This window comes from Notamacropus eugenii, chromosome 5, assembly GCF_028372415.1.
Source record: "Notamacropus eugenii isolate mMacEug1 chromosome 5, mMacEug1.pri_v2, whole genome shotgun sequence".
Taxonomy (NCBI): domain Eukaryota; kingdom Metazoa; phylum Chordata; class Mammalia; order Diprotodontia; family Macropodidae; genus Notamacropus; species Notamacropus eugenii.
Window position 1 is genome coordinate 374,172,284 of NC_092876.1, and position 24,399 is coordinate 374,196,682.

Below are 24,399 nucleotides of genomic sequence, written 5' to 3' on the forward strand. Positions count from 1 at the left end.
TGACATTGTTGAGATTTGCCCAAGTTATGAAGAACTCAGGTCTCTTTAATACCAATTTAATGCGCTTTCCAGATAGTTTGGTCTTATTAATAATAACTTTATTGAAAGTTAGGGAGAAAGCATCCAATTGAATGTGTAGCCTGTGGTGTGAAAATTGATTCAATCCTTTATATTCACCAGATAGCCCATGTATTTGAGAAGTTTATGAAACTGAATAAGCTAATAGTTGGATGTGGGATATTATAATATCTATTACATGAATCTAAAAAGCAAAATGTTGGTAGGTTGAAGAACTAAACAATGATAGATGGTGGGACAAAAGAACTGAACTCAGTTCTAGTTTTATTAGTGGACTAGCTGTTTGATTGAGCAAACTTCTTTATCTGTATATTTCAGTTTCAAACTCACTGGCCAAAGTCTCATTCATTCATTTTCCTCTCTCCTTCTCCTTCCCTTCCATCCCCCATTACCTGTTTCTGTTAATGATACAACAGTTCAAGTAACTCCTGAATTGGAATACAATAGAAGCAACTCCACATTCACCTCCTATCCATCCTTCTTTTCTTTGTTACCACCCTAGTTTAGGCATCTGTACCATTCACCTGCATCAGCATAATATTCCTGTCTTTCTATCTTACCCCCAATTTCTAGCGAGTCATTGTTTACTCTAGTTCAACTGAAATAAGACTTTCTAAATCAAAATAGTTTAGTCCTGGGAAGGTATGAACTACCAAATATGCAAAGATCTGAGTCATTCTTATCATCAAGTGATCTGTAAGTCTTGTTTCTTTTACTCAGTATCCTTCATCCTGAAATCTCCTCATGTTCAGACATTTTTAAGGAAATTTAGTTTGTGTTGTGGCATTATGGAAATATCACTGAATTGAAGTCAGGTCAAATTTAAATTCAATTTATGCGTCTCCAGATTATTTTATTTTGAGAATTGGCTAAGGAATATTTTTGTTTTGATTTTCTTCAGCAACAAAGATTAATGAAATACCAGTGGGTATTGAGAACAGTTTAGCTGCACTCACCAAAAGTCAGCTGATATTTAGCTGACTGTGAAGAAGTCATGTGTTTTGAATATAAGAATAGGCACTTTCAAATGTACTTAGTGCCAGTAATTAGAGTAAGCCTTAATCTACAGTGCTAAAAATATTCAACAATACCTTTTTTCCTTACTTATCTATTGCTGATTTTATTTCAGGTTTAGATTAATAAATATATGCACTAAGTGAATGTACTAAACTCAATTTAATTTTTAAAAAGGCATTAAGGACTGATAACAATTGCTCTTTTTGAGCTTATTCTAATTTCTTTACCATAACACATTGTGTCCTTTTTTGTGTTTTTCTTTCATTATATTTTTTCACGTCATTTTGAATATATTTTATCATTGGTATCCCCAGTATCTAGCAGAGGACCTGACACATAGTATTTGCTTTTAATAAATGCTTATTGATTATTTTTTGTTGTGTTCAGCAAATATTTTTTCTCCTCTCTCTTCCTGCCTTGGAATATCCTGAAATTCTGTAGATTCTCATGATCCTAATACCTACACATTCAGAAACACAATATTAGAACTTCATCAATTCTGTGACTTCTAGTAATTTGGAAAAGACAGCATCTTTGTAGTATTATGAAATTGTTACATTAGTACCTATAACATTTCCATAGTGCTTTCTCACAACCACCCTGTGAGAGAAGTGGTACAGTTGTTATTCCCATCATACAGATGAGAAAACTGAAGCTTAGGGAAATTGAGACTTGGCTCAAACACACATGTCTAGTAGAGGTGAGACTGGCATCTAGATCTTCTTAGGTATTTAGGCACAAGGCTTTTTACATATTTCCTAAAATGTTATATCAGAATCTAGTAATCATTATTCAATATAATATGTTATTATAGTGAATATAATCAATATATTCATTATAACATAATTATAAATTGATTTCCTCACAGCAGTCCCTTAAAGTAGATTTCCTTTTATATGGATAAGGAAATAAGATTAGAGAGGGATTTTGACTTTTCCATGGTCAGTGACATGGCAAGCGTTGGGAGACAGGGCTAAAACTCATATTTTCTGATCACAAATCAAGTGCAATCATTTCAATACACTGCTGTGTTTCTTGGCAAAAAGAATTACATGATTTTAATGAGAAAATTAGTTCTCCTAGTGTTACTTAACTTAGATTGGAATGAAAACCAAACTTACTTTACAAATATTTCTATCAGTTGTACTGTTTGTAAATCTGCTCTTTGATGTGTGAAATCTTACTTTTAACTTTACCTGTTCTCTTTCCTTCACTTCCCATATTCAGTCAGTTATCAAATCTTATCACTAGTACCTTTGCAATACATATCTTGTTAATGGAAATATCATTAAAGAAGATGTCCATTTTCTTTGCTGCTGCACTTTTAAGGACCACCGGACCAATTCATCTGATTTTATGTGTTGTCTCCATATTAGAATGTGAGCTCCTTGAGAGCAGGGTCTGTCTTGCTTTAATGTTTGTAACCCTGGTACTTAGCATACATAGTACTTTACATATAGTAACTAATAAATGCTTTTTTATTCAATAATTACTGCCACTAAACAACTTTGGACTCTCATTTCTGCCAGTTTTAAGCAATAACCTAACTAGTCTTTCCTTCTCTGTTCTGGCAACATTGTGAGGGATGGATTGGGGTTGGGGACAGAGAGAGAGAGAGTCATCTAAATGCATAAATTTAGTCATGTCACTCTTCCCCAAGCCATTCAGTGGCTCCCTGTTGTCTACCTAATAAAATTCAGACTCCTTATTCTGGTCTGACCTTTCTTTCTACTCTTCTGATTATTGTCCACCCATCTAGCCAAAAATAAACTACTTGATTTCCCCCTTACGCATCTCACACGTGACCTCTTCTTCTCTGTTCATGGTGTTCCTTATACCTGAAGTACCCTTTCCTCTGGTTCTACCTGTTGAATACTATCATCCTTTAAAACTAGTTCAAATGCCATCTGTTTTATCACCATTTCATAATTAATATTGATCTCTTTCTACATCATGTAAGCTCTTGTTTGCTCGTCTTTAGCACTTATCAGGAGTTATTTTACAATATGGTTATTTGTATGTTTCCTAACATTTCTTAGACTATAAGCTTACTAGGGACATGAATAGCATAGTCTAGGCCTGACTGAGGAATGGAATGGAATGTGACTTGTAATCTAGCACTTAATAAAAGGAAGTTTATTTAGCTGTAGCATAGAAAGAGTATTCAGTAAGCATACAGCATGGAATGATTTGAGCACATTTCCCTGCCTCTACGTTGTCTGTTCTGGTGTATTGGTCTAAGCTTCAGGGAGGAGCCCCTGACTCCTCATGTTGGTTCTTGTACTGAGGCCACCAGGAAACTACCTTGTCAGCCAGGGCCTTGGTCAGTTCAGTCTCACAGATGGTTTCCATTCCTGTTAAGGAAAGGATAACCTAGAGCCTTAGAATATTGCTCTTACCACACCCTATTCTTGGTTGGTTAAGTCCTAAAGGTCTTGTAGAAGGTCTTCTGCCACTTACTTTTATTTAGGGCTCTTGCTAGACATCCCTAACCTTGAAGATGAAGAAGACAGCATTAGAGAAGGAATACAGAAACAAACATGGAAATGGCCTCCTAAAAGAGTCAGAAAATGTCACAGAGACTGAAGACCAGAAATCCCGTTTCAACTCTTTCCTTCAGAAGAACAAAGTTTTATATCTTAATGATCTGGTCCACGTGTTCATGAATGATACCAAATCTTTTCAGGTCACAGTGGGTTTCCTGATGTAAATGAAGATGAATAAGGACAGTACAACAGAGTCACAGAGCAGATGACACTTGTGGCATAGTTATTGATCCTCATTTTGGGTCAAGGTCACCTGTAGTTGAGTTGCATGCTGCCTGGGTCAATTCCAGGACCAATTTTGAGAATCTCCATGTGCTACCATGCTTTCAGTGTTCCCAGGGACACCAACCAGGACCTCTCCCTAAAACCACTTTGGATGTGGGGTAGGCTATTAAAGCTCTTCTTTTGAGACTCTGCTAAGGAGATGTCCCTCATTCCATGGAGGATAAGTAGACACTTTAAACCTACACTTTTTCAGAAAGAAAGCCAGCTTCTAACAGGGCTACTGTTTGGTTTTCTTTGTCTTCTATAGGAAAGAGATTATCCAGTAGCCACTGGGTACTGTACTGGGAACATGGGTTACTATAAGCAAAGAGTTATGCTAGGCCTATTTTTGCCAGTACTCTGCCACTAGGCATGCCACTGTCTGCCATTGCTTATTGTTTCTAGGTCCTGCAATGACAATGCTATTTTCCTAAGCTAGGAGTCTTGGTACCCCTTGTGTTGAGCCCTGAGTGCTATCCTTCAGTGCTGGGGCCTATGCCAAAGTTGTGCCAAAGAATCAGTGCTGCCACTGCTAAGGCCTCAGTACTCTTCCCTTCTCTCAGCCTCTATTAACTGAACACTGTTGCTATGGGTGCCGTTGTTAGGAACTGAGTTAACTTCCAGTACATGTGCCTTAGCTGCCGTACACATGTAGTTGCCCTTCCTGCTAGGAAAGGGGAGGATACCTAGGTTATTTGTTGGGACTTATACCACAGGGACCTTAAGTCCCAAGGAAAGAGAGTTAAAATTCACAGGAGCTAAAGCAGAAGCTGTGCATCCTTTTAGATTGATATACCCCTCCTCAGTACTTCAGTTCCAGTTCATTTGGCACATTTTCCCTATCACCAATTCTAAAACTCTCTGGGGTCCTGAAGTAGTTCAGACATTGTCCTTGCAAGTGCTTCTCCCAGTGCTTTACGTTAAAATTTCCCCTCAAAATCCCTTGGCATAATTCCAAATGGTTTCCTAAAATTCCATATAGTTCCTTCAGCATAATTCTTAAGTCCAGTATTTTCATCTAGGGAACCACAGTTGGTCTTGGAGATCACTGTCTCCATGAAATTTAGAAATTACCCAAGTTCAGCAAATGACAAATAATATTTATTATCTTCAGGGCTTGGGTTTTAAAGACATCAGAGTACATTCACATATGTTTCTATATGAAGATTGACAGTTACCTTTCTGATCTTTTCTGCTCAGTGTATATGCTTCATAGTATGTAGCCAGCACACCCAGAAGTACTGCCAAAACCATGGAAGCCAGAAGTTGCAGGGCTTCCACTCATGGCTCACTTCTGCATTGTCGTTCCTCTACTCCTAGTCTAATCCTGCCTGTTATTGCCAAAATCTGGGTTGGGTTGGAATTCAGACTGGCCTGGTGGTTCAAATTCGGAGTTGGAACCATCCAGCAGTTAACCAAAAAAAAAGTTTACTTAGCCATGTCATGGAAAGGATATTCAGTAAGGAAACCTCCCAACTTCTTTTATGTTGCCCATACTCTTGTGTGTATATGTGTGTGCATGTATATATATATCTTAATGATATATGTGTATATGATGTCTGTGTATGTATACGTATTTCTATTCATCATTTGGGAGAAGCTGCTGCAGTATCTTAGAAGGAATCATAAAAAAATACCATTAATTTTCTTTTTTGATTTAGAGCTGGAAGGGACCTTAAAAGGCCATCTAATCAAACCCCTTTAGTTCACAGAAGGAAACTGAAGCAGAAGTGTTAATGATTTAAATAGATTTATTCAAACAACTATTAAGTTTCCAAGTCAGGATTTAAACTCAAGTCTTCTGAATCCACCTCCAGTTCCCTGTCCCCTACTGCCCACCATCTAGTTATCTCTAGTCCACTCAGGTGCATGTTTACCCAGATCAGAAAGTAACTTGAAGCTTTCACTGATTCTTCTTTTCCCTATTTCCCCCCTCCTTTTTCCATCTCTCAAGGGAAAAAGAGTTCAGAAGTATTTTATTCTATTCTTGAGATTTCTGGTATACATAACACCTATGTGAACCTCCTATGCATTTAAGCACATTTTAATTTGTGTGTTTTTATCCTATTCTGTGGTAAGTTTCTTGAGGACCAGGGCCATGTTGTAAACACTCCCCACAGAGCCTAAAACATAGATACTTTTAACAGTCATAAATGTTTAATTGGATTGAATCACTGAAATTTTAAAACAACTTACAAAGTATAGAATTTTAGAGTTGAAAAGGAGCGTTAGAGATTATCCATATTTAAGGAAGTTGAGAACCAGAAAGGTTCAGGGGCTTTCCTATAAGATATGAAAGTAAAAGTACTACATGATTAAAGGAACACATCTTAGAGGCCAACTAGTACTATACTGTCCTTATACAGATGAGAAAGTGTGGCCTAGAGAGAGAAAATGATTTCTGTATGATTACACAGAGAGTAAGTGGTAAAGCTGAGATTCGAATACTGGCCATCTGATTCCTAATCCAGAGCTCATTCCAATTTATCACAAGCTCAGCTCTTTCTAAGTACATGAACATAAAGAATATATAATGTAGAGGTGATATTATATTTATGACCCAAAACCAGCTAATGTACAAGATAAGCTTCACCATTTTCAGAAAATTTCATGTAGAGAGAGTAACAAGGAGAGATACGTATATATAATGACAACTGATACTATAAATATGTATGAAATCTTGAGCATCAAAATGATGAAGCCCTTTTTTGTATGTTACTTACATTTAGATAATATTCATAGCAATTTAAAAATAATCTTAATTTTTTAAACATTTTTCTACCCATATTCTTGTCAACTGAAATGATTTTCCATTCTCCTCTTTTTTAGCTGTTTCTTTCCCCAAGCCCAAGTCCACATTAATTTCTTTTCATGCTATTTTAATTCTCATTAGAGCAATTTGATGAGTTATATGACTTAATAACACAGGCCTGAGACCCTTAATGACCTCAGTAATTTTTGCTTACTTGTGCTACAGTTTTGAATTTTCATTCAAGGGGGAAGAATATAGGAATATCACTACATTATATCATCTCAAAAAAGGAATGACTTATATAATGCTGATGTATCTGGAACTTAAATTACAACAGTGGGACAAAGAGAATGTGCAGGCAAGACAAGGTGTCTGCTGCTATAGGGGACCATGAGAACTCTTTTTGGTCCCAGAAATGATGGGAAATACCTGAGTTTTTATTTATGTTCCTTTGAATTCTATTAAGTTCTTGCTCAGGGTGGAGCTGGAAAATGGTCTAATTAAGCGTCTTGTAGTCTGTTCAAATAATAAAGACCTCTTTGACTAGCCCATCATTTCAGAATCCTTTTGAAAGCCACTTTGCAACTGGGATTTAGCATCTTTGTGAATGAAGTTCCATCCAGAAGCTACAAATTCCCAGGTACCTGGGTGACAACTAGGTGTGTCTGCTATAGTAAAAATTGATGTTAACTTGACAAGTCATATGTGGCATCTGGCTTTAGGATTAAATTCAGAATGTTTATTTAAAAAACAAACTTGTTCTATGTTTCTCATGAAATTTTTCCAGCTTCTTTTTGTATTTTTTTAAAATTTTTGTTGGTTTTTCATACAAACATCTTCCTATTGGAAATGCTTTCCCTTCTTCATTTCCTGTTAATGACAGTCCCTATGTAATATTTTAAACAGACTGAATTTTTTAGATTTAATTGAACATATTTTTCTTTCCCTTGCCATGATTTGCTTATGTCAGCAAATTCTGCATGTAAAACTAATGAGATTTACTTTTAGCTATATGCTTGAAATGGTACAAGGAACATAGTAGGTATTCATATCAACAAAAATCATGTTGTCATATACATCTGGTTCTTTGAGTTTCAACTGTGATAAATATGTTTTATATACATGCATTTGTTATTTTTCTCATTCTTGTATTCTGAATTGATAATATGAATCAGGAAGTTAGAAGTAAATTCTTTAAAATACAGATTAAGAGAAAACATATAAATGTTCCATTTTAATGATGAATATTGATGGCATATAGCAAAATGTTTATTGTCTGAACAAATTCTCTTTGTGCTTATATGTTATAGATATGCTAGCCTGTATTTCTGCTGTGCTATTGAAGATCAGGATAATGAACTAATTACCCTGGAAATAATTCATCGTTACGTTGAACTACTTGACAAATATTTTGGCAGTGTGAGTAATAATTTTTTTTTCAAAAATAGCCATATTTTTTAATCTTATATATGTGTTATCATTCTTGTATTTTTTTTAGAATAAGCATCTGACTGTTTGAAAGTAGTGGTATGATTAAATATCAAAGAATGTAACTCAAGCATTGTGATTTCAATTTAATCAAACATTTTAATTCTTACACTAGGGAAGAGTCAGACTATATATTGACTAGTTGCCATAATTAAACTCTTTATCTGCGCCAGTAATAGTTTTAATAATTCTTAGTCTTTTGAAAATGCATAAGCTTAGGAAATACAATGCTTGAAGAAGGAAGTACAAAGTTAGGTGACTGATGAAGGTATAGTTAATAGGGCATAGTGACCAAGTTATATCACAGCATTTTAGGAACAAGTACTGCCAATTGGACAGGGGCTCTCCATTGTCCTGCCTTAAGACAACGAAGTTTCTCATGGGAAAGATAAATTCATCTCGTTCATAGATAGACCTTAATTATAATGTCAGGCTCTGTGTAAGTAGCATAAAATAGGACAAGCCTGGACATCACATTCCATAGCAGAAAGGAAAGAATATTTTTCTTGTTGATGGCCCTCCTCTCTGCCAGGATTGCCTTACTTTTAAAATTACACTTATGAGAATGAGGTTTAAAATTAAGTAATGGAAACGAATCTAACAAAACAAATACATTGGTATTCTTGAAATAATTATGAAATTTGGATTTTTGTTAGTATTTATAATTTACTTAGGGATAATGTGAGATAAAATCAGTTTGATGAAGGAAAATATCATGTTACTTATGTTTGGGAGAGTTTAGATTTAGGGTTTTCTTTTGTAATTTTTTAAGGGAATTGTGATACCACAAACATGAAAGTTGAGCTTTTTAAAAATCTATTCTGTTTTGTTGACAATATTGCCTTTTTTTAGAAAAGTTGGGATTAATTTGATGTCATGGGAGTAGGTGTTGCAGATATCCTTAGTTTATAAGTCTTTTCTGACTTTAGAAATAAAGAGAACAAATCTTGTTTGTTTGACTGTTAAAATACACTTATTTTACATTTCAGGTGTGTGAACTTGATATCATCTTTAACTTTGAGAAAGCTTATTTTATTCTGGATGAATTTCTTTTGGGAGGAGAAGTTCAGGAAACATCCAAGAAAAATGTACTTAAAGCCATTGAACAGGCAGATCTACTCCAAGAGGTAAGTAGGCAAATAGTGATTCTCTCATTGCTGACGTATGGCGTGTTCTTGCTAGAAAAGGCTCTTTTGTCCTAAACAGTGTTAGGAATTCTTAGCATGCTTAGCATGTGGCATACATATGTTTTATATGTAATATGTGTACAATCAACTCATTCATTTTAGTGGATAACTCACTGTGTAGAACATACGAGTGGCTTTCAGGCTTCCTACATTCTTATTGTCTATCAGGTTTGGAACGGTAGGCAGTAGATATTAGCCTGTGTATAGCCAAATATCCAAGGTAAATCTCAATTTTGGAACTCTCCATTGTTTGTTAAAACTATTCTTTTCCATTAACAGTGGTTGAGTTAATTGTACCATGCTGGCATTTCATTTGCTTTTTGCATTTTCATTTCCCATGTAAGTGTAAATGGGACTTAGAACATAGTGTCCTCATGCTTTATATATGTTAATTTTTAAAAGACTGACTACCCTGTAGTTTTCTGTTATCAATTCAGGGGTTTTGTTTTTATTTTTGACTGCTTTATCCAAGCTACTTACACTTTTTTGTGATTACTAAAGATGTTGGGGGAATTGATTTTAATAATTCACTGGTAATTGCATGTTGTATTAAATAAGTAATAAACCTAAATTCCTATTTTATCTTCCTTAGCCTTTTCATATATCGCAGTTCTTTGTTTTAGTTCATATTTGATGCATGTGTGTTTGTGGTTTGATTTCTGAAATTCAGAAGTTAGACTCTTTTTAAGGAGTTGATGAGTATAGTTCTTGTGACCTTTTCTAAAGTTCATCAGTTTAATTTTTGCAGAACTATACTTAAGGACTAGATAAGACTTTTATAGTTATAGGAAACTTACACTGTTTAATTTTTTTGAAAACTTGGAAGATATGCCAAGTACAAAAAATGTTTTAAAAGAAACTGCTTTCTGTTAAATGACTTTTATTTTTTCCTGGTGTGTCATCGTGTCTTACTGAAGTACTTTTTTTTTTTGATTCCTTGTTGTTAAGATGAGAGAATTAAAGATTTAAGACAGGAAGGAACCACAAAGGTCATCTAGACCAAGCCCCCCATTTTCAGATAAAAATTTACAGGGTAAACTGAAGCCCAGAAAGATCAAATGCATTGGTCAAGAATACAGAGCAGTTGGAAGGGTGTCTTTTAGAAGAACTTAACTTTTTTATGTAGTTCTTTTTAGATAATTTTTTTTATTGTTGAAGAAAATTCAACAATATAAATATATTTTTGCAAAATTTTCTCTTGTACATAATGACCAGTTTAAGCTAAGGAAATAATAGTTAAAGAAAGATAAAATGTCTTATATTGTTTCAGTTCTACTTTCCTAAACCTTTACCTCCATCTGAAAAAAAATTTATCTCATAATTTCCCTATGTCAGTTACTCATTCAGAGTTATTGTGACATGTTCATGTATCACCTAGAGTTTAATCAGTAGTTATATGAACATTGCTAACATATTCTACAAAAGTAAAACAACTTATTTTCTGCTCTCATAATACCAGATGTTATGAAGTAGTGTAGTTTGGCCACTTTAGAAACTTTAATGGTACATTTTTTTTGGTTAAATTTACAATGTGCCCATAGTTGTTTATAATTACAGTTCTGTTATTAAATTTTTTTAATGGTGTGCAGTATCTTACATTATTTATGAAATGATTTTTATCGTTAGCACATCTTCATACACATCATTATTCCAAAACCCAAACATTTGCCTTTAAAAGTTCAATAGCTGCATACCATCAGAAAGAATTAAGTTCCCTCATTAATAACTACTAATTTCTTTTATTGCTTCCTTTTTTTACTCTTATATTTCCTTTGACTGAAATATATCAAAATGTATATGATTAGAACGGTTTTCCCAGTTTTTCATCATTCCTTTGTTGTCTCCAAGTAAAATTGAATTCTGTCTATATACTAGATATTTTTATGACCTCTGAGATTTCTTCTAGTTTAAAATCTATGAATAATTCTGTAAACTTCTATTTCCTTATTTATAGATTCGTAAATTATTATTTAAAATATTTTTTTAATTATTTAAGTTCACTTTTTAATTACAGATTTTTCTAGAAAGAGAATTCTTAGTACACTAAGTTGTCTTCTTGGGTTGCCTGTGTTTTTTGTTTTAACCCCAAAGAAAGGTATTTCTATAGAAACATTTTAAATTTATAGAGTACCTTTTTAATACATCATAACGAGAATTGGTTTCTTTCCATTGAATTTTTTTTTAATCTTTAAGTGAGGAGAGCTTAGGTTAAAGTTTAGAATTGGAAAGGAAAAAAAAAGCTAACAGTTTCCTAACTCTTCATTTCATTGTCTATACAGGCATTTGAAGCTTGGAGCCTATTAGTTATTTATAAATGCCTTTAAAAGCACAGATGTTTTCATCTAGAACCATGCAGAAACTGTTACATAAGAAGAGTTCTATTCAGATAAAATATTTTTATTCCTGTAGCTACTGGGTCTTTAATAGGATTAAATAATTTTCAGCATATGCTGAAAATTATCTTGTACACAGCTAAATTAAATTAAATTCTCTTGTTGTGGTTGCTTATTCAGAAATTATTTATGAAGTTATAGACCCCACCATACTGGAAAGTATCCTTGGCATGTGTTTTGCCAAAATGCTGCCAGCCCCTCAGATCATTAGGAGATAATTTGATAATTAAACAGGCATATTTTTTCATATGAAGAAAATACAGTAGTAGCTTTATCTTGAGCACCTTGACGCACACAGTGTTTTGTTTTCTTTTTAGTGTGTTGTCCTGGTATTTACTTGGTATGTTAGCCCAAGTTTTTAATACAAAAAAATCTTTACACAACAGTTTAAAAAAAATATTTTCCAAACAGAATTCTTGTTAGATGCAGTTGTTTCCTAGATTTACATTATCTTTAGTACCTTCCGACTCGTAGTTTGGGGAATTGATCTTCCAGGCTGTCTTAAAATTGGCCTCAGAAGGCTATCATAATTACATAAAATTCCAAAAAAGTTTCACAGTAGTAGAAAAGTTAGTTTTTCACCCATCATTTTTTAACTTGATTAGGCATTTATATTGATTTAATAGCATTTTGATATACTTTGAGATAGAAAATTTTAAAGTAGGCATTGGCTTTAAGGTGTGGGCCCATTAGCAAGATTTTTTTTTTCTTTTTGGGTATTTTTTTTTTATGTGAAGCTGATCTTTTTTTATCTCTGCAGATAAATTTGAAAAACTTGAAAAGTTAAAGATTTTCTTTTTCAGATAATTAATAGTTATCAGTTTGTATAGGGCAGTTAATGAGTGGGTAGAATAGATTTTCTCTTATGATATGCAGTTAAGTCAGTAGTAGGACAAATGTGTTTTAAACAATGATTTTACTTAAATAGCATCTAACATGGTTAGTATGTCTGGTGCATTTTTTAATGCAGGTCCAAATAAATAGTATTTTGATTGAAATGAAAGTTAAAAGATCCAAATATATTTACTTCCAAACTGGACTATGTATTTATTTTATACTTCTGGTATATAGCCGTATAACCAGATCGTGTTAGTTGGGATGAGGCCTAGAAATTGGTCCAAAAAATTAAAGTTTTACTATTTAATTGTTGTGTATATAGAAAATAATTTATTAATATGCCATTGGTATTAAACTTTATTAACCTTATTAAAAGTAATATAAAGTTAAGCAGTGTAACATTAGTAATGATGAATTGGTATTCTGTCATACTTTAAATATATTCCTTCTAAAAATATGTTACATAGCCAGTATAATAAATCTTCTTTCCAATTACCACCAATATTAAAATGCTATAGTTAATATTAGATTTGAAGGTGGAAGGAAGCATGATGGGGCAGAGGGAGGGTGGATAAAACACTAGAATTTTCCTACTTTATAGTGACAAAAACACAGAGAATACACATATTTTTTTCAGTTAGGTACTTAACCATTTTTCTCTACTGCTTAATTTTGTAGAACCAGAATGAAGACTGGGGAGGTTTGTCTGACGATATCTTATGATTAAGAACAATATAAGACTTTAGTTTCCCTTCACCCCCACCCTAATTATTGGTAATTACTAAATTTACCATTTTGGTGGCATGGATAAAATGAGGTGCTATGCAAAGATTGTTGCACGTGAAATGAATTCAGGTCCTTGCTTGATAAAGTGAAGGCAAAGCAGTAATATTAGTATGGGTGATGGGCTTAAACCCTCTGCAGTATTTGCATGATAGTATTTAAAGAGTGGTTTGGGGTGTGTTTTAACTCTTTCCTTTTCATACTAACAGCATCAATTTGAAGTTTGGGGGTTTGTTTTTTTTTTTTAATTCCCCCTTTGAGCTTTTTTGTTGATACTGTTTCTTATGAAAGTAGTTTGTGGAAAATAAAGAAAGCAAGCATTAAACCTGGGATTTTGTTGCATCTTCGTCAAGATGACCTGTTTATAAATAATCTTTATTGAGTATGAACTTGTTAATATATTACTTTTAGGAGATGGAGGCCTATAAACGTGATTTATTTTAATACTGTGTGCTGCATGATAGAACAGATTATATTTATATCTATAATATATCAACATATTTGTAGAGAGGATGAGTATTAAGGAAAATATAGCAGTGCTTCAAAAAGCAAAGGTAAGAAACTTCAGAGAAAAAAGTTGTTTTTAATAGAAATTTTGCAATTTCCTAAATATATTAAATATTTCATGAACTATTTTTATACAATGTTTATTGTAATTTTCTGTATAAAATTACCATATTAAAATAATTATTTGTATTGGCAATATAAATTGCAGAATACTTTGAAAGATAGAGTTATGTAACTTTCAGTTGCATAACAGTAACTTCAGCTGACAGTTGAAAGTGTTTTCATGCAGATGTTTATCCCACATTACAAAGCATTTTCTTTATAACAAAGAAAGATATTTAAGCCAAATGAAATAGTAATGTCCCCATTTCATACATGTGGAAACTACAATTCAGAAAGGTTATTCTTTCCCTCTTCCCTTCCATTTGAATGATTAAAAGAAAAAACAACCTCATGACAAATATGCATAATAAAAAATAACTGCATTGGCCATATCTAAAAATGTGTGTCCCATTCTACATTGTAAGTCTAACATGCCTCTGACAGTATATAGCATGCTTCATCTTTGGTCCTTTGTAATCATAATTTGTTAAAGCCTTTCAAAGTTGTTTTTCTCTATAACATTGTTGTCATTGTATAAATTATTCTATTCTTGCTCACTGTCACGGCATTAGTTCATAGAGGTTTTCTTAGTTTCCTCTAAAACTCTCCTTTTCATGATTTGTAATTTCATATGAGGAAAAAAAGTGACTTCTGTACTCAATAAAACGGCAGCCACAGCAAAAAATACCTGTATCATGTTTTTAATCTGTGACTTAAATCCTCAGTCTATATTCATTTCATCTTTTTTGATTTGTAGCTAGGGTGATAGCAGCCATAAACTAGCTATATTTTGGGGAATGAAAAAGAACAAGAGCTAAAGGGAAAATTCAAAGTAAGAAAGGGGCAAAGCCTTTTGGTTGAACCTCAGGGGGAAAATAGATAACAGTACTTGAAAATAGTAGCTCTTAAAGAAACATTGATTGAGGTAAGGGGAAGAGCAAAGAGGGTAAATCAAAAAGCCTAATGTTGAAGGTATTGTAACCATTATATAGTAGTTAACTATAACTGCCATGAAATTTGTACTACAGTGGCAAAAGTGAATATGCCTCAGAAAGAATGGATAGAACCAAAAGTACATTCCTAAGAAAACCTGTCATGGTTCATTTTGAGCATGGCTATTCAGAAATTTGCTAAATAATGTAAAGACTTCAGTAACTTACAATTCCATTTTAAATATTAAGTTGTATGAAAAGTAAATGATACCTAAGCAGAAAAATCAGCATAGTTTAATAAGAAAAACACTTTAATTATCACATTTAATTGTCTTAATCTTTGTATATTTGCTTATTATACCCCTAAAGGTATACTTAAGAAATGTCCTGCTGTTAGCTCCATTTTTTTTGATGACTAAGAACAGACTAAGCTGAGGCCGCTGTGAAACTGTGACAGTGTTCTCCCTGTCGTTAGAATTAGAATTAATTAAATTTTTTGTTTCAGGTACCTTTTCTAGAAATGACAAACTGTTAGGGATTAATGCTTAGTCCATTTGTTTTACAAAGGTATTTTAGGATTTCTTAGTACCTTATTTGGAGTGTTTTATGTATAATTGCAAAAATGCTTTTATAACCATAAGTGCAGTTTATTATAGAGAAGTGTGTTCTCTTTAGGATACAAATAGAAAGTAAGGTAAAATGTGACATAAAACCTTATCCTATGATATACTTAAAGTTAACTTCTAAGTCAAGTTGTACTTGTCACATTAATACTTTTTCCTTTTTTGAAATTAAAGGTAAGATCAATTGCCCTGTATGTCTTTTTAGTACTTTGTAAAAAGGTTTTTTAATCGGGTTTGAAAAAAAGTATGTTGACTTTTGAGTCAAATACCTGATTTCTGATCATAACTCAGCTCTTCATTGGGCAAGTGGATGAAGAATGCCTTTTGTCTAGGCTATGCTATACAGTTGGATGGACAAGTTATAGAGTTATCTATGTGTGTCTGTGTCTGTCTTTGTGTCTATAAGAGACACCCAAATGAATTCTTGGAGGGAGTACTTCTCATTTGAGGATAACAGGAAACCTAGAGGAATGGCTGAAAATATTGGATGACAGAATCATTATCCAAAAAGACTTTAGCGGGCTAGAATAATGAGCCAAATCTGATAAGATAATATTATATAAGGATAAATTGAAAATCCTTCACTTTGGTTAGAAGCAGTCATCTGTTCAAGTACAGGGTAGATATAGCATATATGGCTGAAAAGTTGTTCAAGGTGAAAAAGAATTGGAATTTTAATAAATTGAAATCTAGGAACAAATCAGTTGTGTGACATGGCAACTAAAAAAAGCTAGAATAATTGTAGGCTGAATTCATAATCTAGTGAATAGAACATAGAATCTAGGTGGTTCAGTAGATAGAGTACTGAGCCTGGAGTCAGGAAGACCTGAGTTCTAGCTGTATGACCCTAAACAAGTCATTTAACCTCTGTGTGCTTCATTCCTTGTCTGTAAGATAGGGGCGATAATGTCACCTACCTCCCAGGATTGAAATGAGGTTAAAATGAGAGAACATTTGTCAAATGCTTTGCAAACCTTAAAGTGCTGTATAAGTGCTATGAATAATAAGTCTATAGTCCTGTTGTACTCTGCCCTATTTAGCACATGCCTGGAGTATTTTATACCACTCTTGGTTCTGTATAAGTTGTCTGTCTTGTCTTTGCTGAAGGATTAAAACAGTTGACGTTTGTATAATACTTTAAAGTTTACAAAATGATTTTTATACATATAATCTTCAAAACATACCAACATGATAGATTCCACAGGGATCATCTCCAGTTTAGAGATGTGGTAATAAGAGCCCCAAGAAATACAGCCTGTGTCAGAGGCAGGATTAAAATTCATGTCTTCTGACTCACTAGTATTGAATCCTATATGCCTCAGGGAATGCATGACAAGGTGACAAAAAACCACTCCCACGTGAGAATTTGTAGAAAGACATAAGACTGTTGAATCTGGGACAGAGAAGGCTTTGTTGACATATTATTGTCTTCAGATATTTCAAAGATTACCATGTAGAAGAGGACTGAAACTTATTAGTTCCAGGGAGCTGGAATAGGACGAATGAGTGATAGTTTATAGGAAGACAGATTTTGGCTCAAAATAAAGAAAAACTTCCTAATGATTAGGGCTATTCCAAAGTAGAATTGGCTATCTTGGGAGATTACAAATTCCCCTTCTCTGAAAATGTTCAAGTAGAGGATGGATGATTAGACTAGTAATAGGAAAATGCAATTTAGAGCTTGAAAGGGACTTAATAATTATCTGGTCCAACCCCTTATTAACCAAGGTATCAAAGGTAATAAGTAGCATAGCTCCTGGGGGTGTGAATAGAGGTCCTTAAACTACCAATCCAGTGACCTTTCCATTGTAGCATGCTGCTTTTTCACACTGCTGGAATGAAAAGAGTTTAATGGGTTTTTTTAAACTGATTCAATGGATTATTCTCATTGCAGGCAGATGTTGCAGAAGAGCTTTTAAGTTTTGTTTTTTGGTTATAAGTTTAGAAGTGACCTTAAGTAGCCTAGCCCCTTCGTATGCCAAATGATGATATTGGAGTCCAGAGAGCAGTGACTTGCTCAAAGAAATGCAGTAAAAGTACTTGTTCAGGATGTTGTAAAGGGACTCATGCTTCTGGCTGACTGTGAGGCCTTTTCTAAATCAAATTATCTGTTTTCTGAAATCATACAATTCTTTATTTGGGAGTCATTGCTCTAGAGAGATGAATGAAGTTTCTAATTATTTTATAGCAAGAAGGCTACTACTACTGCTCCTATTCTCTTCTTTCATATCCTCTAGCAGTTAAGACTAGGTTTTCATAAGCATTTTTGGAGCCTCTAAAGAGGTTCTATGATCTCTAATGTTTTATGAGTTTAATATATTTTATGGAATGAATTCTAATTTGATTTTGAAAGATTTCACAAAGTGATCCCTCTTTCTTTACACATACTTCAGTAGCCTGAAATAAATTCCCTTGGGATCATGTTATTCCCCTATTCAATATAGTTGTCCTATGGCATTCAGAATCCTTTGTAAAATCCCCCCACACCCCTACACACACACACTCACACCATGTAACAGTCCAGTGACATGGAGCGCTTTATTATTCCTTGCACAAGATGCTCATCTCCTGAGTTTGTACTGGCTAACTATCATCATGTCTAAAATGCTCTGCCTCCTGACTTCTGGCCTCTTTCAAGTCCCAGTTAAAATTCCACCTTCTTTAGAAAGCTTTTCTTAAACCCTTTTAGTTCTAATGCTATCTCTCTGTTATTTATTTTCCATTTATCTTGTATATTGTTTGTTCATAGCTACTTGCATTTCATTCTTCTCCCCCCCTCCTCCCCATTAGACTGTGAGCTCCTTAAGTGTAGAAACTGGATTAGTTCTGGTCTGGTTTAGTTTTGCCTTTTTTTGCTTCATTAGTGCTTAGCACAGTGCCTGATCCAAGTAAGTGTTCAATACTTTTTGACTCTCTGACCCAACTTTCATATGTAAGGCATGAAAAAGGTTGAACTGAACCTTTGAGGGATTAAACAGACCCTCACAATCGTAAAGGTATAGGGCCAAGATATCGGTTAGATATTGAGAGCTAGAAGGGACGAAATATCTAGTTTAGTTTTACATGTGAGAAAACTGAGACCCAGAAAAATTAAGTGGTTTGCCCAAGATCACACAGGTACTAAGTAGTAGAGCCAGGATCTGAACATGTCTTTTAACCTCAAATCTAGCAAATTTTCCTCTGTACCATCCTGACTACCGATACAGGGTTAAAGTGGATTTGGGAAGAAATGCTGTGGGTATAGAATCCTTATTGAAAGGAGGTAGCTAGATCTAGTCTCCCCTAGCGAGGCAATATAGGAAACAGCACTGGATTTGGATTCAGGAGTTGGATTTAAGTTACAGTTTTGCTACTTGTAACCTTTGTGACCTTACACAAGTCACTTTTATCTATCACCTGTTATCTTGGGCTGGTCAGTAAACTTCTCTGGACCTTAATTTCTTCATCTGTAGAATGTAGTGGTTGAACTAGATGACCTACTAGGCCCGATTTCTGGATTTAAATCTGTGTATCTTTGGATTTTCTTAAAGTGCTGTCCAACAATAAACAAGCTTCTTCAATAAGTAATAAGCTACCTGTCTTAGTTTTGAATCAGAGAATGCACATATGATTTCCTGCTTTGGGTTAAAGGTTGGACTGGATTCTATTCTATTATGGTTCCTTATAGTCTTAATGTCCTGTAACTCTTAAATATGTTTTATGGCTTTATTAGAATAGTTCAGTTGCTATTTATTTGAATATTATAATAGCATATTTAATTTAATTCCTTTGGTAATGTACTTATCTTAGTCACAGGTTTGTTGTTTTTGTTTTTATTGTTGTCATGCTAGAAATTGTAATCTTTGTATGTCAAAATTATCTGCTTCTTTAAGCATTTAAGATGAAAGTAAAACTTCCATGCCATTTTTACCCTTCACTTGCCCAGTGTTTTCCTAGTGCTGTACAAAGAGAGAGAGTTGTGTGTGTGTGTATGTATACACACAAAGTAATATAAAAATTTTAAGAGACTATATTAGACACCTTACATACTGTTACAGAAGTGCTTTCTGTTTTTATTTTCTAAGTATCTAAATGTCTTCGAATTGCATTTTTTCCCATACTAGTCTTCAAAATGAGGTCCAGGATGCCAGTTAGAAAAGGTGATTCATAATTTACAATCTCCTTAAAAATTCTACAATCCATATGTGTACTGAACATGAGCATTATCTCTCTGTTGGTATTAATTTAACAATCCTACTCATGAGCATAGAGGAGCTATTAGTAAGAGAAAAAAAGATTGGTGGAGGGGGATTATTGCAATTGAGACTGAAATTTCCTTTCTCTTGGCTAATTCTATCTCCAGTTGACTTCCCTTCACACCGACAGGATTAACATAATTAATCCTGCACTAAACAAATCTTCCCCTCAAACCTACTTTTTCTGAAGTCTTTTTGGCTGTGGGACCATATAGATGGATGGATGAAGGCCTAGTTTGGAGACTAGTGAATTTAATAGATTTTTGAGTGAGTGTAACATGGGATTGTAAATAAGGGCTGGAAAAAGAGATCAGAGACTAGCCCTTCATTTTAGTGAAGCCCAGAGTGGACTTATCCAAACTGACATAAAAACAAGTATCAAAACAAGGTTGCATGTTTCTTTCTCTGTGTTCTTTTTACATTCCTACTTTTTTTCTGGCACTTCCACATAACATGTAGTCACTTTTAATAACAATAAAACCTTGTTAATTTGGACTCATCTAATTTGAAATCTGGTAATTCAGGTTAGACTGGACTATATGCTGAGTAAAACCTTTCATGGTACAAATTATTAATATGATTATTTTGGAGACTATTTAAAATACTAATTAAGAACTATTTTCAAGAAGTTCAAAATTAGCCATTAATTTATATGAATATGGACTTAAGCCTGTGATTTCATTGGTATAAGATGAGGAAATTGTCTACCAATCAACGCTTTCTCTGGACCTATAGTCTTTGGGAGTTGAACAGGCCATAGAGAGGTTAAGTGACTTGCCCAGGGTCACATAATAGTCTGTGTCAGAGGCAGGATTTAAACCCAGGTCTTCTGGACTTTGCTTTCTATCCATTCCATTCCTCCCTTCACATTTATTTATATAAAAATACTGATACCTTAGGGCAGCCAGGTGGCACAGTGGATAGAGTACTGGGCCTGGAGCCAGGAAGACTCCTGAGTTCAAATCTGGTTTCAGATACTTAGTAGTTGTGTGATTCTGGGCAAGTCATTCAACCCTGTTTGCCTCAGTTTCCTCATCTGTAAAAGTGAGCTGGAAAAGAAAATGGCAAACCGCTCCAGAATCTTTGCCAGGAAAACTCTAAATGAGGTCATGAAGAGTCATACACGACTAGTGACTACTCAACCACAAACTAATACATTTATTCTCTGCTTTATCATTGGCCTTGCTCTTTTGATAACATATTATCTTATTTGATTTTTGCAGCTGTTTGGTAGAGTAGGTAGGACAGGTTAATGTATTCCAATCTTACAAATGAAGCTAAAGAGGTACAAATAAATGAAATAACTAGCAAAGTGGTATGCTAATCTAAGCCTCCAAACTTCCAGTTAGAGCTCTGTGAAGTTAGCTAATTAAAGAAAAGAAGTGCTTGATTGGCCTTCTTTGAGCTACTTGAAATGAGTAGAACTTTTTTTAAATTTAATTCAGAATTATTTTTACTAGCTTAAACGGGACTCTTTCCACTAGGTCCATATTAGTTACATTTTACTATATTATGAAATAACCAAAAAATATGCAATTCATTCTTACGGTTTCCTAAATGGGAGAGAGGATCGTAGGATTAATGCCTGATTGGTTCCTTGGGACTAGAAAAATATGAAGGACTTTATTTCCCAACCTAATTAAGCTTTCCAGCAAATTATCCAGTAGTCTTCATTTCACCCAAAGTCTAGTCACTAAGGTGTGACATGAAGACTTAGAATATAGTGATTATTCTCAAACTGCTCAAAAATATTTTGTTTGAAGGGGAGGATAGGTTTGTTTGAATCTTAGCCAATATTTAAGTAAAAATCAGTGTTCTAAAATTCCCTCATTTTATCAGTGTGAGAATTCTCTCACTGTTATACAGATTCACATTATCCATATATCAAGACTAAAACCTTTAGGTGGCAAGCCTCTTAGAATTTAAGTCACTTATTGGAACAGCAAACACAGAATCCAGTACTCGGAACTTTCCACCCTATAGGAACCTCCATATTTTGCACCTTAGTTGGCATAGTCCTTGAAAACATAGGGTCACCTTCCTACCGTGATAAATTCCCTCACCCCCCCAAAAAAACCCAGCATTGATTACAGAGCTATTTTGTGTAAAAATATACATATAATCATATTGTTGAATTAAAAAATTGCAAAATAATACAAATGAAAATAGGCATTAGCTGCACATTGTCAGATAAGTCATAACAACTTATTGATTAAGGATATTTCTTTTTATATATTCCTTAATTCTGGATTTTTTTTTCCTTCAAGTCTTATCCTGTTTTATATGTAATACATGCCTTATAATTTCTTGTTACCAAGTACAGAACTGAAGATATACCAAGAATAAAAGCAGATGACTCCACAAGAACTTAGGCAGGTATTTGGACAGTGCTATGTGACACAGTGGGTAGAGCACAGGTCTTGGAATCAAAAAGACCTAAGTTGAAATCTCACCTCAAACATTTACTACCTGTGTAATCCTTGGGCATATCTCTTCATCTCTGTTTTGCCCTGTTTTCCTCATCGGTAAAACAGAGATAATAATAGCACCAACCTATGAGGATTGTTATGAGGTTCAAATAAGATAATAATTGTAAAGTGCTTAGCACAATGCCTGTCACAATATATTATATAATATTATATATCATATTAATAATTATATTAATGGTTGGATGTTATATGAGTATCATTCAAAAGGTGGTATAAGAGTTTATCTCTTCCATGATATTCACTTTTGTCAATACTAAGGGTTTACTTAGTTAGATTTGTTAGCATTGATAGCTTTTCCTTCATACTTTTTGGGAGTACAACAAACCAAATCCATTCCCATCTTGGCATAAACCCTTTTGTTATATTATAAACACCAGTTAAGTCCAGATCTCTCTTAATTTCTGCATTTCAAAAAAAGGACATAAAGAAACTTAAAAAGAAAACAAAAACATTTTTAAGAACTAAAAATAAGAAAAATGAAAAAATTTTCATTATGTACCTGAAGGCTGACTTAACTATCTTCAAAATTAAGTTGTCTTTCTGTTCATTATTTTTAGAAAACCCAGGCCATGAAAACATAGACATAAATTACATACAGTGAGTTTGATTACGAACTTGTGTATTTTTAATAAAGAAAACCTTAAAATAGACCTTTTAGTTTATATGTGTGTACGTACACCTACTTATAAATAAGGAGCAAAATTAAATGACTTCAAAGTCCTTTCCAGCTTCTCTCATATTGGAAAAGTATAGATATGGTGTGATAATGTTAGTAATACTTTTAAATCTTAATTGTATGTATAATTAACAATAACTCAGAGTGCAAATATGTGTAATGGAAACTTGAGTCTTTTACTAATAGATGTCTCTATAAAAAATACATTTCAGAAATGATGTCCAAATTATTTTGTTATGCTAAGCATTTGTCCAATGTGTATCCCATTTCCTGGAGCTTAGGACTTTGGGAGGGGTGGGGGAAGGGGACATACTGGAGGGTTTTTAATGTTTTGTTGGTACTTTTTTTTACATACCTTTTTTTTTTACAGTTACTTCCAAATACATCCCTTCCCAAACCAGCATTGAATTTTCCCTTGTAGCAAAGAAAAAACAATACAGTGGCTTTGTCTAATATTGTATGAAATGTTCTTTCCTCCTCAAAGGAGAGAGAGAAGTAGATCCAGCTGTTCTGGGATCTGTTCCAGGATCAAGATTGGTCATTACAGTTAATTCAGTTAGGCTTCCTTTTAATTTTCATTTTACATTATAGTCATTCTGTATATTACACATAAGATTTTACTTTAATGTAATTTGGACGTTCTGTAAATTTTTTTTCTGAAATGATTGTTTTTCACAAATTCCCAGATACTCACAAACTATAGATATGTTGATTATACAAAAGCAGAATTTACCTATGAAAATGAGGGTGCCTTTGCTCATTTACAGTTGCTTTCCCATCTTAGTTGTAGCATGATCAATATCATTATATTGCTATTATATGCACATATAATATCATTATCAATTGTAGAGTATCAGTTCACCTAAAAAAAGCTAAACACTGGATTTTTTCCATTTTACTTAAAAACAAACACATTCAAAATTGATCAGGAACAAGCTGAGCTAAAATTTCAGCATTTCATTTTCAGGTATTTTAAGCAAGAAATATCAGGTGTGGGTGCACATTTTATTAAGTGACAGTTGCAACAGTGATCTCAAACTGAGTTATTAACATTAGGCTATGGACACTTGAAGTTTTTTAGTTGGGAACACAAACTATCATGGATTCATACATTATCTTTAATGAAAGAAACATTCTTTGGCAAACTTGCAGACGTAAGTACTTTTCAATCCTAGTTAATACAACTAAGACAGGGATTTCTTTATATAATTCCTCTAATAAATATTATAATATCCCCAAATCTTAAGATCACATTCTTGAAGAATAGTTGCATTGTGCCTATTTTTTCCCATTAAAAAAGAAAGAAATTGGCTCATTTGCAGCTTAAAATGCCAGGTGAGTGAGTAGTTTTTTCTTGGGAAAAGATTGTCCTTTTTGATCTGTAAGGAGATTTGTAGCCACCTTGAGTTCTAATTGTTTTCATTGAGATTAAATTCCCTTCCTAAGTATAATAAAACCTTGATTAACTAGAGCACTTAATGGTGCATTTT

At 33.7% G+C, this 24,399-nt stretch overlaps 1 protein-coding gene across 14 annotated transcripts in view; it reads left to right on the top strand.

Annotated features, from left to right (window-relative positions):
* AP1S2 (adaptor related protein complex 1 subunit sigma 2) overlaps positions 1-24,399 on the top strand; it is a 34,739-nt gene that overhangs the window by 5,315 nt on the left and 5,025 nt on the right. For 8 of the 14 annotated variants that reach the window (XM_072614289.1, XM_072614294.1, XM_072614290.1 and 5 more), the window contains exons 3-4: positions 7,968-8,076; positions 9,135-9,272. In XM_072614289.1, the coding sequence (XP_072470390.1) occupies positions 7,968-8,076; positions 9,135-9,272 (247 nt within the window). Of the gene's footprint in view, positions 1-7,967; positions 8,077-9,134; positions 9,273-13,240; positions 13,900-24,399 lie in introns of those variants that run through there. The other 6 variants (XM_072614296.1, XM_072614298.1, XM_072614287.1 and 3 more) reach the window with 3 other exon arrangements.